Raw genomic sequence first — 15998 nt, 5'->3', positions numbered from 1 at the left:
GCTCATATGTACACAGTATCACACTTGAGGAGAAGAGAAGTTGTGGAATAAGCCCAAGAGAAGAGAAAGACCATCTGACTTCCTGGCCTTGGTTATAATATAGTTTGAGGAGATTTAGTTCTGCTCTAGGTCTTCTCCTTGTGTCACTGCCATTTTGGTGTCTTGCAGCAACACTATAGCATAGCTAACTGCTTATGCTTAGTGTCCACGTAAAGTACAAACTTTAACTCTTTTAGTAGTGAAACAAATAATGATAAGATTGAAAAATATTTACTGTTGCTAAAATGTAATATTATTAGTGTTGCTTTGGTTCCTAATTAAATATTACTTTCTAAAGTGACCTAATTTATTTTATTTCTGGTTTTTCTAGAAATAATTTCCTGAGGCTATGTGTTCTTAAAGTTACCCAACAAAGTGAGAAACATTTGGAGAAGATTCTAAACGTGGATGAATTTGTGAAGAGAATTTTTTCTGTGATTCATAGTAATGATCCCGTGGCAAGAGCCATCACCCTCCGGTATACTGTATTGTAATAATTCACTATAAGATTATTTGAACTGTAGTTATGACCAAAAAAAGCAGTATATTTACATTTTTTATTTTGAATATTAGGAGTTGTTTTTGGTTTTTTGATTAAGAGTCAAGGCAAAACTGTGATAACCATCCCAATCTGCAAATGCTTTTTAGTTAACATCTATGTTAACTGTTTTGGTTATAAATTGTTGCCTAACTTGTGTTTGAAATGCATCTCTATATAGGTAGGTGTTCTGATCAAATAACTTGGTGGATCTCAATATAACAGCCTCAGCTCATTTTGAACTTTGCCTTCCTGACCTTGTACTTAATGTTTTCTGTCAGTTTTCTATATTCTTCCCTGATTATGTGATCATTTTTAATGTGATAAATCATATTTGATCTCACCGGAGAATATCAGATATAACCACTATAGTTTCTTTAGCTTTTTCTTTTCTTTCTTGGCATATTTTTAAAAATGTATTTGTTAGAATTTCATTTTGTAAGCCTTATATCCAGCTTGAACCATATTCTCTTTTTAGCTCTGCCATTTATAGAATCATATCTATAACTTTTTATATCTTTTGAAATTCACTTTCCTAAATTATAGGGTTCATTTCTGACCTACCCTGCCCAGACAGTCTTTTTAACCAGGAAGTTCGGCATGTCACATCTTCCCTGAATGTCCTTTTTTCCACACCAAGAATCAGTTCTTCCTTCTTGTTCAGAGTTCAGTGCTTTTGTCATTTCTTTGCCTTTTGAGTCATTAAATTATGAGCAGTATGTGATATTTTAAAGTCAGTTAATTGATTTTCATCTTTTGAAAGCTATATTCAATAGAATTTATTTATTTATTTATTTATTGAGATGGAGTCTCAGTCTGTCGCCCAGGCTGGAGTGCAGTGGCGTAATCTTGGCTCACTGCAACCTCTGCCTCCTGGGTTCAGGCAATTCTCCTGCGGCAGCCTTCCAGGTAGCTGGGATTATAGGTGCCCGCCACCACGCTCAGCTAATTTTTTTACTTTTAGTAGAGGCACGATTTCACCATGTTGGCCAGGCTGGCTGGTCTTGAACACCTGACCTCAGGTGATCTGCCCGCCTCAGCCTACCATAGTGTTGGGATTACAGGTGGGAGCCACTGCGTCTGGCCCAGAATTTAAACTTAAGATATTTTTACCCTTTACTTCAGCAAATATACCTGTAGGAATTTTTTAAATAAATCATTTTTAAAAGTTGGTGAATATATGTATATAGATGATTATAGTGTCATTTTTGTGGAATGAAAAATTGGGGAAAAATCAACGTGGGAATGGCTATTTGTGAACTACTGTATAACTTTTAAAGAGTAAAGTGAGTTGTGAGTCTATATATACTGACATAGAAAGATATTAAGTTTTAAAAAGTTGTCAAATAGTATCAATTTTATTAATTCATTTTGTCAGTTAATACTAATATATATGTTTATATAGGCTCAGAAAAAAATCTAGAGGAATATATACCGTTAACAGTGATTATTTTTGGTAGAGTCTTTGGGTTATAGATTACAAGAGGCTTTTCCATTTGACTTTGTTTGTAATGTTTGAATTGTTTTTCACAAATGTGGTTTTTTTTTTTTTAAATCAAAAGATAATAGAATTTAACTGGTGGAATGAATTTCATAAATAATTTAAAGCTAGCCTGAATATTTTGGTAAGAATGCATATTAATATTTGTTATTCATTTTGTATGCTTGCCCTTCTCTAAGTCATGGCAGTTGACTCTTGCCTCAACTCTTTTTTTAAGCACTATGGTTATCAGTAAAACCAGCGATCTCTAGAAAGCTTCCAAAAAGAAGGATCACTTTAAAGGAAAAAAAAAAATATTAGATTTAAATCAGGTTTTTCAACAGTAACATTTGTTGCAATAAGTATTAAAGGAAAATTGAGCTAAGAATTTTATATCTATCCAGTTTTCATTTAAAAGAGTAGTAAAATAAAAAGATTCTCAGGCACACAAGGCCTTAGGAGGTTTGCCATATAGGACCTATTTTGTGAACATTCTAGAAGGAGGTACTCAAGTAGGAAGAGAAAAATTAAGCTGGAAGCAGTGGGAATAAGTCGTTAAATGTGTCAGTATTAGACTAGTCTAATCTTTTCTGGTATAATAGATTAATAGTCATTTGTTATTTCTTTTGAAAAATGTATAATTTCAAAACCTTCAAATTAAATATAAATTACATATTTAGTCCATTTTAGTTTCTTGCTACTAATTGTATTACTTAATAGTACTAGGAACAATACTAATTAATTGAGTGTAATTACAGGGAATAGTTAGGTGATTACATGTCACATTGGAAGGTTATTTAGGATGTTGACTTTGAAAAAGGTTGTCATCGTAGGAACATTGTAGGTTTTGTTTACTGCAGTGTTTTGCAAATTTCTAAAATTTATGCCTTTCTACTGAAAGGATTTTTCAAACTACTTTCTGTGGTTTATATCACAAACAATAGATTTTTTTCCTTTCTAATTGTGTAATTTTATTATGAAGTAGACTGTTTTCCAAGCTTTACCTTCTGCACCATTGTTGATTCTGGCATGATCCCCAGGGGTGTGCTCAACCACTCCTTTCTTGATCTTGAGGACATTTGAAAATCATCATACCAATATTTACTGATGTGGGAAAAAAAGATTGGGAGGTCTTACTTTTTTTTACTTTTGTATCTGCTTAACAGCAAAAATGTAGTATTCTTAATGCTTTGCTGAAATGGACTTCTTTATGCAACATTGGAAAATTGATATTTTGATGCTTTAATAATTCAGAAGTTTCCTTTCTGGGCTGTTTGGTACCTGGAATGTACTTCAAGGTGATTGTTAAAAATTTTGCTTTTTAGATAAGCCATCTTAATTTTTCTGACATATTGAAATATGTAAAAGTGTTTAAAATTTGAGTCATGGATTTCTAAAGTTATGCTTTATTAACCAGAGTTACATGGAATTACCTATAAACTTTAGTTTTGATAATCTGGCTTTGCCTGGCCTCTTCCTTTTCTGACCTTGACTTTATCATATGCCCGATATTCTTGGCTTTCTCTATTTCTGTAGGATGTTGGGAAGTCTGGCATCAATAATTCCTGAGAGGAAGAATGCTCATCACAGTATTCGTCAGAGTTTAGATTCACATGATAATGTAGAAGTTGAAGCTGCTGTTTTTGCTGCTGCAAACTTCTCTGCACAGTCAAAGTAAGCATACAAAAGCACATCCCTTTTAGTAATTTGGCTTCCCAAGAAAAGTTTTTGAAGGAAAAACCGATCAACTTATATAAACACTAAGAGATACAGGAAAGTGTAAATGACAAGGTATATTTTCTGAGAAGGTTTACCTTACACTGGGGAAACAAGACTTAAATTCATAAAATAGAAAATGTAAGTACAAATGTTGGTATTAATTGTGTAAATGAAATGAGTTTCCAGAAGGACAGGATCAGCATAGATTAGTTGGGGAAGGCTTCATTGGGTAGCAGAGGCTTTATTCACTAAGGAGCTTCTCTCAGACATATACATCTGTAATACTAAAATGCTTACCCACTGTCTTCTAATGTTAATTTGTTTTGCATTAGAGCTGTCCACAGTTTGGCAAAGACAATAACTTGAATTAAAACCAATTGTAACCTATTCAGAATGTCATATCCTACACTTGTTTTACAGAACAGTTTTTTTTTGGGGGGGGGGCGGGAGGATTAAATGTTGACCATGGTTTTATTACTATGTTTGATTGGCTTGTTTCTCTTCTGTAAAATAAAATATAATATCCCCCTGAATGACAGGAAAAGTAGCATTGCCTTCTGGGGAGCGTTTTGGTAATATGTGTGAAAAGCCTTAAACAGGTACATCCCTTTGACCCAGGAAATTCACTTCCAGAATTTATCAGTAATATGTACTGATAATTATTTGTATGGATGCTAGTTGTAGTGTTACTTGTAACAACAAAAGAAATGAGAAGCAACTTAAATTTCTGCCATTGAGCTTAGATAAATTATGATCATACAATAGAATACGGTAACAACTTAAATGTTTTTAGAAACGTATTTGGAAGCAGTTTACATAATAGGTTATGTAATATGACAGGTTTGTTTAAAAAAAAAAACACCCTAATAACTTATGTAATATAACAGGTTTGTTGAAAAAACAAAAAGGCCTAGTGTTTGTATTTATGCAATAGAAAAAAAAGACTGGAAGGATATATATAAAAATCTTGTCTCTGAGTGGTAAGATTGTATATAATTTTTGTTTTCTTTTTATAAATTTCTCTATATCTTGGCATGAACAAGTTCCAGTTTTATAACCAGGTGAATAATAAATTTTTTTTAACATTAAAAAAATTAGTATTTGCATACCCTTCTCTTCAGCTTTTGTTTTGTTTTGTTTTTTGAGATGGAGTTTCGCTCTTGTCACCCAGGCTGGAGTACAGGGGCACAATCTCAGCTCACAGTAACCTCCGCCTCCCGGGTTCAAGCAATTCTTCTGCCTCAGCCTCCCAAGTAGCTGGGATTATAGGCGCCTGCCACCATCCCTAGCTAACTTTTGTATTTTTAATAGAGACGGGGTTTCAGCATGTTGGCCAGGCTGGTCTTGAACTCCTGACCTCAGGTGATCCACCTGCCTCGGCCTCCCAAAGTTCTGGAATTACAGGCGTGAGCCACTCTGCCCGGCCCCTTCAGCTATTCTTATCAAACCTTCAGAGTTCCAGTAATTCTTATTGAAAAAGTAGATAATAGAAAGCATATAGTTTTTAATTTCATGGATCAAAATTAATAAATAGATGTGGCAGTAATTGATGATCAGAAATATCTGAATAAGTACAGTTCCTTTTTGTGCCTTTGAAAATAAGCATTTTTTTTTTCTCATTGAGAGTCATTGGTTTTGAGAGGACTTTTAAAAATTTCAGTCACATGTCTCTTAACTATGAGGTTACGTTCTGAGAAATGCATTGTTAGGCAATTTCTTCATTGTGCAAACATCATAGAGAACTTACACAAATCTAGATGGTATAACCTACTATACACCTAGGTTACATGGTATAACCTGTTGCCCCTAGGCTGTAAACCTGTATAGCATATTTCTATACTGAATACTGTAGGCAATTGGAACACAGTGGTAAGTATTTGTATATCTACACATAGAAAAGGCTCAGTAAAAATGTGGCATAAAAGATAAAAATGGTATTCCTGTATAGGGCACTTACCAAGAATGGAGCTTGCAGGACTGGAATTTGCTCTGGGTGATGAGTGAGTGAGCGGTAAATGAAAGTGAAAGCCTAGGACGTTACTGTATTACTACTGTAGACTTCCTGAACACTGTACACTAAGGCTTCACTGAATTTATTTTTGAAGTTTTTCTTCCTTCAATAATAAACTAGCTTTAACTTACTATAACTTTTTAACTTTATACAGTCTTAATTTCTTTTAACTTTTTGACTCTTTTATAATAACACTTAGCTTAAAATACAAACATATAGCTGGATAAACATATTTCTTTATATCCTTATTCTGTAAGCTTTTTTTGTTAAAATTAAGACATAACTGGGCACAGTGTCTCACGCCTGTAATTCCAGCCTGTAATTGGGAGGCTGAGGCCGGGGTGTCCGCTTGAGCTCAGGAGTTCAAGACCAGCCTAGGCAACATAGTGAGACCCCTCAAAGAAAACACACAGGGACACATACATTAACCTAGACCTACACAGGGTCAGACATCAAGACATCTCTGGCCAATATGAATTTTTCAGCTCTGTTATAATCTCTTGAAGCCGCTGTCATATATGTGGTTTGTTGTTGACCAAAACGTTGTTATGCTGTACATGACTGTACTTTTACTGATTAAGAGTTGTGCGTAGTGAATAATTATCATCTGATTAGCACTGCCAAGGTGTCAGTGCTTCATAGTCTGTCAGATTAAATATGTACTTCCAGTGCTTCCAAAAATAGTTTTCTAAATTTAGTTTCTAAATTTGGATGATAAATTTGTAATTTAGTGATTAAATTTTATATATGAGAATCACTTTTAGTTCAGTTTTTCTCTTGTGTTCTTATTAGAAGCTAATTTTATTTCAGTCTGTGTAATTACTGGTTTTGGAAAATGATTAAGACCAAGTAAGAGAAACAGCAAGATTCTTCACTTGTGGAAATGATGATTAAACATCTGAATTAGCAGTTTATGTAGAAACAGTTTTTAATATACCATGCTTTAATGTGATAACTTGTAATTTATTATATTAAAAAATACCAAATGAGTCTCTTGTCACCTAGGCTGGAATGTAGTGATGCAGTCATGGCACACTGCAGCCTCAAACTCCTGGACCCAAGTGATCCTCTCACCTCAGCCTCCCAAATTTCTGGGATTACAGGTGTGAGCTACTGTGACCAGCTGACAAGATTTGTATTTTTGAGATCAGTGTTCATGTCTTCTCCCAGAAATAATAACCTGGCTTGAGATCACATATCTCGGTCAGTGCTGATAGATTTTTTTTCTAGTGTCTGTATTGATCGGTTTTGGATATTAAATCAGAGTAACAAGCCAAATAAGACCTTTAGAATTTATTTAATCCTTTTCTTCCCCTGTCTCCTACCGTCACCACATCTGTTTTATTCTAAACCAGAAAATTTTAAATGCTAGTGTCTGGGTCGCAAAGCAGGAGTTACAAGCTCAGATGCTTTCAGGGGCCAGGTGAACATTGTCAGTGAGAGCAGTGTCCCCTAGTGGCATCTGTGGTGAACTGAAGCACATCCGCTCCATCTAAAGTGCCCCATGGCACCAGCCTGTCGTTAACAGTGCGGGAATGGATGCCCAGTGCTCAGGTCTCAATTTTTGGCAAAGGAGAGGGGATAATCTGAAAAACCAGATTATTCTATTTGGGCTCACTATATTTAAATGTTGACATTAAGAATTTTTAAAATGTTATTTAAAAAATAGTTTTGAAAATATTGTTACACACAAAAAGCCTGCAGTCTCCTAGTTTGCAGTTTCTTGGCCCTAAAGGTATGTAACTGATTTTTAAATTTCAAGTTGTTATAAGAAGTCTTTTTATGGTTATTAAAGAAATACTTACTGAATATCCACCATGTTCAGACACTTTTCTAAGTACCAGAAATATAGGGATGAAAAAGGTCAGGCCCTGTTGTTATATAAACACAAAATAATTTCAGATGCTTGTTAGTGTTATGAAAAAATAACACTGTATTGTGATAATGGCCTAAGTGAGCTGCTTTACAGCAGTGTTGGCATAGCCCATTTGGTTGCTGGAGTTTTTGTTTTAGTTGTGTTTCCGAGCACCTGACCTTGGAATGTTAGTTGCAGTTTGGAATATTGGATTTCTTCTGTGCTAATTGTGTTTTATTTCTTTTAAGTCCTTAGAAAATACAAGCAAGTGTAATTTTTTGGTTTTAAAGTTTTTTCTGTTCTCTTTTCCCAAAGGGATTTTGCTGTAGGAATCTGTAACAAAATCAGTGAAATGATTCAAGGTATGTATTCTTCATTTAGTATTATGAGTGACTTAATGAGATTTATAATAGTTGCTAACACTAATTAAGTACTTATTATTTGCTAGTCACCATACATTCAAATAATATTTATTAAGTATCTTCTATGTGCCCACACTGTTATAAACGCTGAGGATACAGGAGTGAGCAAAACAAAGTCCTTACCCCCATCTAACCTACACTCTAGTCAGGGGTGGGGTGTGTGGGGATAGACAAATGTGCATGTGACATTTCTGGTGCTATGGTGAAGGAGTGAGAGAATAAGAATAGAGAGTCTCAAAAGTAAGTCAGTGGGGGGAGAGAAGGGACTTATCTATTATATATATATTGATCAGAGACGGTCTCTAATGAAGTGATATTTGAGTGAGACATGAAGGAGAAAAAGGAGTGAGCCATGCTGATATAGTCCTGCATTGCTTAACAATGGGGATCCTGTGTGAGAAATGTGTCCTTAGGCAGTTTTGTTGTTTGAACTTCATAGAGTGTACTTACATAAACCTAAATGGTATAGCCTCCTATACACTTAGGGTGTATGGTATAGCCTGTTGCTCCTAGGCTGTAAGCCTATGCAGAATGTAACTATGCTGAATACCATAGGCAATTGTAACAAAATGATAAGTATTTGTATATCTGAGGTAGAAAAGGTAATATATTGCACTGTGGTGTTACAGTGACTACAGGATCTCTGAAGTTACTCGGAATTTTTCAGCTCCATTATAATCTTATGGGACCACCGTCTGTCATGTGGTCCATCATTCACCAAAGCATACTTATGGGGTGCATGATTAGTTTAGGGAAGACTGCTCTGTCTGAGAGAGAGTAATGTTATTAGGAGCTCTGGAACTCTCTGCTAATGTCCCTCCAGTGTCTCCCAGTTGCAGTTAGAATCAAATCCAGATTCCTTACCATAGATTACAAAGCTCTGGTTTTCCAGTCTCTTCTTTTATATCATGAGTCATGTATTAACCCTATTTATCCTTATAACAGTCATTATGGGAGCCCACGAACTCCCATAGGGTTAATACCTGTGTCTTACCCCTAATTTATCCTAGCAGTCATAAAAGGGAGCTCTTGGGCTATAGCATTGCATGACTCTAGAGAACACCACTTTGTTTATATTCTTATAAAGAGCATTCCTTTGAATTGTGCAACATGGCAGCCTTGGATAGGTAATACTATTATGTTCGTTTTACAGGAAAGGAAATGGAGCCACACTAAAGCCGAATGATTGGTTCACAGTCAAAAAGCTGATAACTTGCAGTTTGGCTTTGAGGCCCACGCTTTTAACCACTATGCTATTGTGTCTTTCTAAGGCATGAATTTCTTAGTGTAGTTATATTTTGCATGCATTTAAATTGTCCTTCAAATTAAAATGAAAGAGAACTTGCTCACTTGCACAAATAATAAAAATCACTTAAAGACCAAGCTACAGTGAATGAGCTTTGTTGTTTTCCCCCTTTATTCCTTTGTCTTTTTTCTTCCACCATTAGCAAAAGGGCTTTCCTGCAGAAAGGTATCCTTATGACATTAGAAGGAAGCATCACTTATTCATTGACCAGGATTTTATCAATTGCCTGCTATATCAGACAAGATCTCAGCAGGAAACAGGTGGCACATTTGAATTAAGATAACTCAAGGAAGGTGTAATAAAGGAGCCATTCACAAAGGCATGGCCAGGATATACTATAGGGGATAATGTAGTTTTTGAGCCTGTAATAGCTTTTACCACACCTCTAAGGGTATAGGTTAAAGAGAGGTTACTAGAAACTTGGAGTCATGTCAGGAGGGCCACTTTGAGAAACTAACCTCCAGGAGCATGATGTGACCCTTCTGTGAGAGAACCAGGGAATAAATACTCTGACCTCATTCTCTGCAACTCCTGCTGGGCTCTCCATTGGTTAAACTCAGAGGGCAGATAGCAAGGGAATTGATGAGAGCTATACAGGTGAGCCTTCTAGGATGCTGGAGTATTCTGTGTATCTGATGGTAGTTATATGGGAATGTGCATATGTAGAAATTAATTAATCTGTACACTTAAGATTCATTACTTTATTGTTCCTTAAATTTTATCTTAGAAAAATCTAAAAGAACAGGAATTAGGAGAAGAGAGAGGTAGAGGAAAACATAGGAGTGTGGGTGGAGGAAAAGTGGAGGAAAATTGGAACCCAAGACATGGAAACGGAAGAGGAGTTTTAGGAACAGAGTATCCTGACATTTGGCTTTAAGCCGCTTGTGTTTCTGCCAAATAAAATCTCTGAGCCTCACGCAATCTTTAGTAAAAATGCCTGTAAGCACTAAGATCCCTCTGAGTACTGGGTTGAGAATAAACTTGCAGTAGAGGAAAGGGGGGATATGAGAGTGGAGTCTGCCATGGGGAAAGGCCTAAGTAGGGAGAATACTTAGGAGACTTTCTATAATTTTGTCAAGAGATGGTAGTGGAAGTGGATCGGCATGGTAACAACGGAGGTAGAAAGAGTTAGTTTTGGATTTTATTTTGAAGATAGAACCAGTAAGATTTGCTAATACATTTGGAAATGGGATGTGAGAGAATCCTTCTTTCATTAATTAAGAAAGACTCCAGGGTCTAAGGAGCTGTAATGATGTCATTTACTGAGACAGGAGTATTTTTGGAGGGGCAGTTTCAAGGTGAAGATAAGTTCTCTTTGGGCCCTATTAATACAAAATTCTTCTGAGACCTCCTAGTGCAGATGACCAGAAGGTAATGAGATACATGCATCTGATGTCCTGGGCAGGAGGACAGGTGGGTGGCAACCTTTCACATTTAGCTAATAAGGGAAACCATGGAATTACATCAGCTCACTCAGGGAAAGCACATACAATGAGAAGATAATTTATTACCAACCTATGGGAATATCAGAAATTAAAGTGTAGACAGACAAGAAGACTGCAAAGGAGGTTAAGAAGGAACAGCCAGAGAAAGAGGTCAGAAAGCAGTAAGAGTGGAGGAGCCAAAGCCATTAGGAGAGAGTTTCAAAGATAGAATGGTCAGCAGTGTCAAGTGCATTCAGAACCTTAAGGAACAAAATAATAGCAACATGAGCATGATGTGACCCTGCAGAGAGGAAAGCAGGGAATACTCTGATCTCATTCTTTTCCCTCTGGCAAACCCAAGTAGAGGCCATCTAGCAATGGAGTTTGTTGATGTAGGCAACTGTTGGACATTGAAGTGCTGTCTTACGTTCATACCCACAATTATTTCACCATGGAAAAACCAGCGATATGCAGAGTATAATTAGCTTGTGGCATGTATGTGGTCATACATTATGACTGAGAAATTTGTGTTCACCATTACCACAAAGCCATGCCATAGAAGAAAAGATTTGTTGGTTTCACTCCACTGTTGACAGGAAAACGTGGATTAGGGTTAGTCTTCATGGACCCAGTTGTGTATGCAATAAAGAAGGGCGTTTACTACACAAAGTTCAGAGGATTTCGAAACTGTTCTACACACAGTTTATTAATATCCTGATCCTAATTTAGTTGTTGAAGGAAATAATTAAAATCATAAGTATAATCAGACTGTAGCCATCAAGTGTGTGTGTTTGTGTGTGTGTATATATATGTATATGTGTATGTATAATTTTTTTATTATGATAATGAGAGGAAATAGGCAGCAAATATGACTTTGTTTCTACTGTGCTTTTTAAAGACAGTTTTTATTATCAGCATGTAGTTTTATAATCATTGAAAAGTTAATATCAAGATAAATACTTTGGAAAAAATACTGAATTTATTGATTGGTTCTAGTATAATCTTTAATGTTACAAATATAATATTAGTATACTGTGTTTTTCAAGTGCAATTTTGTTAATTGAGTCACAGCTTTTTAATCTGGAATATTTTTAAGGATGATGATCACAAATACCTTGAGAATTCTTTTTGTGTCTAGGTTTAGCAACACCAGTAGACTTGAAGCTAAAATTGATACCCATCCTACAGCACATGCACCATGATGCAATCTTGGCTTCCAGTGCTCGTCAGCTTTTACAACAGCTGGTCACATCCTATCCGTCCACCAAAATGGTGATTGTGTCTTTGCACACTTTCACTCTACTTGCAGCTTCATCTTTGGTTGATACACCTAAGCAGGTAATTTCGATTTTCTTTAAACTGCCTATTCTCTGGTAAACTTAAATATATGACTAGAAATAAGAAAGTGGCCCATAAGTCTGGAGGACATTAAGGTTCTTTTCTGTAATAAAGGTCAGATTAATTTCCTTTTGCTTGCTTTTTTATTCTCTCTGTTCACAGTACTGATTGTTGGGAGCCCTTGAGGAAAATGAGATGTTGTGGGGTACATGGCTGGCTGTGAAGTTGGCCATATTAAAAAAAAAAAAAAGAAAGAAAGGATTGAGTATCTGTTAAATGCCAGGTCCTGTGCTAAAACTTTAAAGTTAAATGGTAGTATTTTACAAACATGGAGAAAGAGGTCCAAATGTGGGCACGTAGCTAATGAGTGACAGAGCTCTGATTTGAAGTGAATCCTGTCCCTTTATAAGTTTCACTAAACTACACTGCATTTCTAATGATCATTTCAGTTACAGTATTGTTTATGGAGTGACTTATTTCCTTTATAGATTCAACTTCTGTTGCAGTATTTGAAGAATGATCCCAGGAAGGCAGTAAAGAGACTTGCTATTCAAGATCTGAAATTACTTGCTAGCAAAACACCACATACTTGGAGTAGGGAGAATATTCAGGTATGTAGAACTTGTAACATTTTATATAGAAAAAATAATATTACAATATAGTAAAATGTTTTGCATTTTTATATTGTCTTTGTCATCTAAGTGGTTGAATATGAAAAACTTCTAAAGCATTGTTGATGTTTGTGGCAGAAGTTATTTTATAAGTGGCACAATAAATATATAAAACTTCTATACTTCAATGTTTGTTTTAGTCAATGAAACTTGCCACTCAGTTGCTTGTTCATTTTCCCATAGTGGCACTAAGGCTAATTGAGAAGCCCAGTTACATTGGTTTTTTTATTCTTGTATTTTTCAGTCAATTTGGGGAGAAAAATTTAGGGGTTGACTGTTATCTGTAATGGAGATGGGACTGGATGGACAACTTGGGAAGTATATTTCTCCATGGAGAGCCGAAGACATTCTTCAGTCTTCTTTTGTAAACAGAAGAGCAGATCTCACTCTTTAGACTTTTAATGTGACATCTTTGACACCATCTATTACCATCTGTTAGGTTAAATTAATATTTTATGTTTATTGTTTTCTCAAAATAGAACCCTGTTTACCCATTACCAATAGAGACACATCATTTTGCAAATAATGCTATTTAAAATGGAATGGAAGTTTTTATCTCTTAGCATCATCATGACTCCAGTGGATCAAAAATCTTTGAATTTCAGATTATTAAAACTAAACTGCTGTGTTTGTTTTTCTGTTTGTTTGCAGTTTTCTAAACATCTTTTAATTTACTATATTATGATTTGATGGTCACAGATATCCCAAGATAAGGACAGTTGTTAAATCTACATTTCATAGATAAGCACTTAGGGTTCAGAGAGACTTAATATGCTTAAGAGAGCATCTTAAGAGAAGTAAATTAAGAATTTAATTCAGAGAGCTTCTGTCCTCTAATCCCTAGTCCTACTGCTTTTTCTACTAAATAATGCTATCTTTCCAAGAAGAGAATGTGCCCAGCCACTTTAGTCATTTTAGAGAATTTGTATAAAGAACCAAACCCAGTTATTTAGAAAGATCAGTGAGAAGCACGGTATTATTCCTTCTCATTTTTTTCTTATTGTGAGATAGATCACACATACGGAAAAGTATGTAAAATGTATAAATAGTTTAAATACTTTTAAGTGAGAAAAGTATGTAAAAATGTATAAATAGTTTAAATACTTCTAAGCGAAAACCCATGCAACTGCCATCCAGCTGGAAATAGAACATTACAGGATCACAGAACCCTGCTTCCTTCCCTTGCATGGTCCTTCCTGATTGAAACTTTACACCTACCAAAAGCAAACCACTATTTTGACTTTCGTGATAATAATTTCTTTGCTCTTCTTTTACCTTCTTCACATGTATTCCTAAAGAATACTGCTTAGCTTTCTTTTTGTTTCTTTTGCTCGGCATTACACTGGTGAGACTTATCCATGTCTTTTCCCTTTAATTGTAATGTAGTACCCCATTGTATGAATGTATCACAGTTTATTTGCTCTCGATGGGTTATTTCCAGCATGGGCCTTTTGCAGACAGTGCAGAACGTTCTTCTGTTTGTCTCCCAGTGCACACATGCAAATTTCTTTAGAGTGTATACCTAGGAATGAAATTTCTGACTTATAGAAAATGCGTATCTTCAATTTTAACAGATAACGTCAAACTATTTTCCAAAGTCAATGAACCAGTTTACATTCCTGCTGTGTATGAGGGCATCCATTGATCACATCCTCACCAACACATAGACTTATCAGACTTAAATTTTTACCAGTTTAGAAATTGTACTTTTTATGTGTGACTCCTTGATTATTAAAGAAATTGAACCTTTTTAATATGTTTATTGATCATTTGGATTTTCTCTTATGACATGGCTATTCAGGTCTCTTGCCTATTTTTCTGTTGATTCGTAATTATTTTTTATATATTTTGAATACTCATACTTTGTTGGTCCTTGGCAATTCTGTATAAATTTCACAACCAACTTGTCAAATTTAACAGTTTGATTGGGATTACACTGAATATAAAAGATCAGTTTGTATGATAACTTTATAATACTGTCTTCCAGTGCATGAACATATTTTATGTTTCCACTTATTTTAGGTCCCTTTAATGTGTCTCTTGCCCTAGTCTATTTTGTCTGATATTAATATCACTACTTTAGCTTTCTTTTACATTTTTTGACATGATAGGTTGTTTACCATCTTTTTAGTTTCAATCTTTATATATCTTTATGTTTCACATGTTTCTTATAAACAGCATTTAATATTTAATTGGATTTTTTTTTTTTTTTTGAGACAGAATTTTGCTCTGTCACCCAGGCTGGAGTACAATGGTACAGTCTTGGCTTACTGCAACCTCCACCTCCAGGGTTCAAGCGATCCTCCCATCTCAGCTTCCCAAGTAGCTGGGACTACAGGCATATGCCACCACACCCGGCTAATTTTTGTATTTTTAGTAGAGAATCATCATCATGTTGCCCAGGCTGGTCCTGAACTCTTGACGTCAAGCAATCCACCTGCCTCAGCCTCCCAAAGTGCTGGAATTACAGGTGTGAGCCACCATGCCCGGCCTAATTGGATTATTTTTAATCCAGCCTGGCAGTCTTTTGTCATTTTCAGATGGAGCATTTGATTCACCTGATTTACTGTGATTTATCACACATTCGAGTTTAAATCTACCATTTTATTTTGTGTTTTCTCTCTGTCTCCCCTGTTCCTTTTCACTCTTTGGAGGAGATGGGGGTTTCTTTCTGGATTGATTATTTTTTATATCTTACCATTCCATTGGACTTGACTAGTCTGGAAGTATACCGTCTTGTTAAATATTCTTTTAGTTGTTATCCTAGAAATGAAAACATAACTGATAGTCATTTTTATCAGTCTAAAGTTAATTCTGCTGAAAGTCCTTTGAACACACTTGAATGCCCTTTTCATCACTCTAAACTTTTATGTATTATTGTTTCATCACTCTAAACTTGTAATTAAAATACAAGTTACATAAAATACAATTAAACTATTTTTTCTTATATAGTTTTGTTATTGTTTAGGAAATTAATTGTTCATTTGGACCTTCCATTGTCTTTGCTCTCTTGCACCTCAGCTATTTCCTAGTTACTTTTCCTTCTGCCTTCGGAAGGTCCTTGAGTGAGAGTCTGTGGTGGTAAACCCTCTCAATATTTGCTTGCCTAAAAATGCTTTCATTTTGTCCTCAATCTTGAAAGATGCTTTCTCAGGATAGAATTCCCAGGGCGTTGAGGATACCATTCTGCTGTCT

General features: G+C 35.4%; 1 protein-coding gene across 4 annotated transcripts in view; it reads left to right on the top strand.

Annotated features, from left to right (window-relative positions):
- LOC105493560 (integrator complex subunit 7) overlaps positions 1 to 15998 on the top strand; it is a 94056-nt gene that overhangs the window by 14952 nt on the left and 63106 nt on the right. For 3 of the 4 annotated variants that reach the window (XR_011613933.1, XM_011761295.2, XM_011761294.2), the window contains 5 exons: positions 371 to 517; positions 3594 to 3731; positions 7958 to 8004; positions 11933 to 12132; positions 12621 to 12743. Coding sequence is in view for 3 of the 4 variants with exons in the window: in XM_011761295.2 (XP_011759597.1) it covers positions 371 to 517; positions 3594 to 3731; positions 7958 to 8004; positions 11933 to 12132; positions 12621 to 12743 (655 nt within the window). In the remaining variant the exon portion in view is untranslated. Of the gene's footprint in view, positions 1 to 370; positions 518 to 544; positions 3356 to 3593; positions 3732 to 7957; positions 8005 to 11932; positions 12133 to 12620; positions 12744 to 15998 lie in introns of those variants that run through there. The other variant, XM_011761296.3, reaches the window with a different exon arrangement.

The sequence above is a fragment of the Macaca nemestrina genome, chromosome 1 (assembly GCF_043159975.1).
Source record: "Macaca nemestrina isolate mMacNem1 chromosome 1, mMacNem.hap1, whole genome shotgun sequence".
Taxonomy (NCBI): Eukaryota; Metazoa; Chordata; class Mammalia; order Primates; family Cercopithecidae; genus Macaca; species Macaca nemestrina.
Note: the sequence above shows the minus strand (reverse complement) of the source record. Positions and strands in the feature narration are given on the sequence as shown.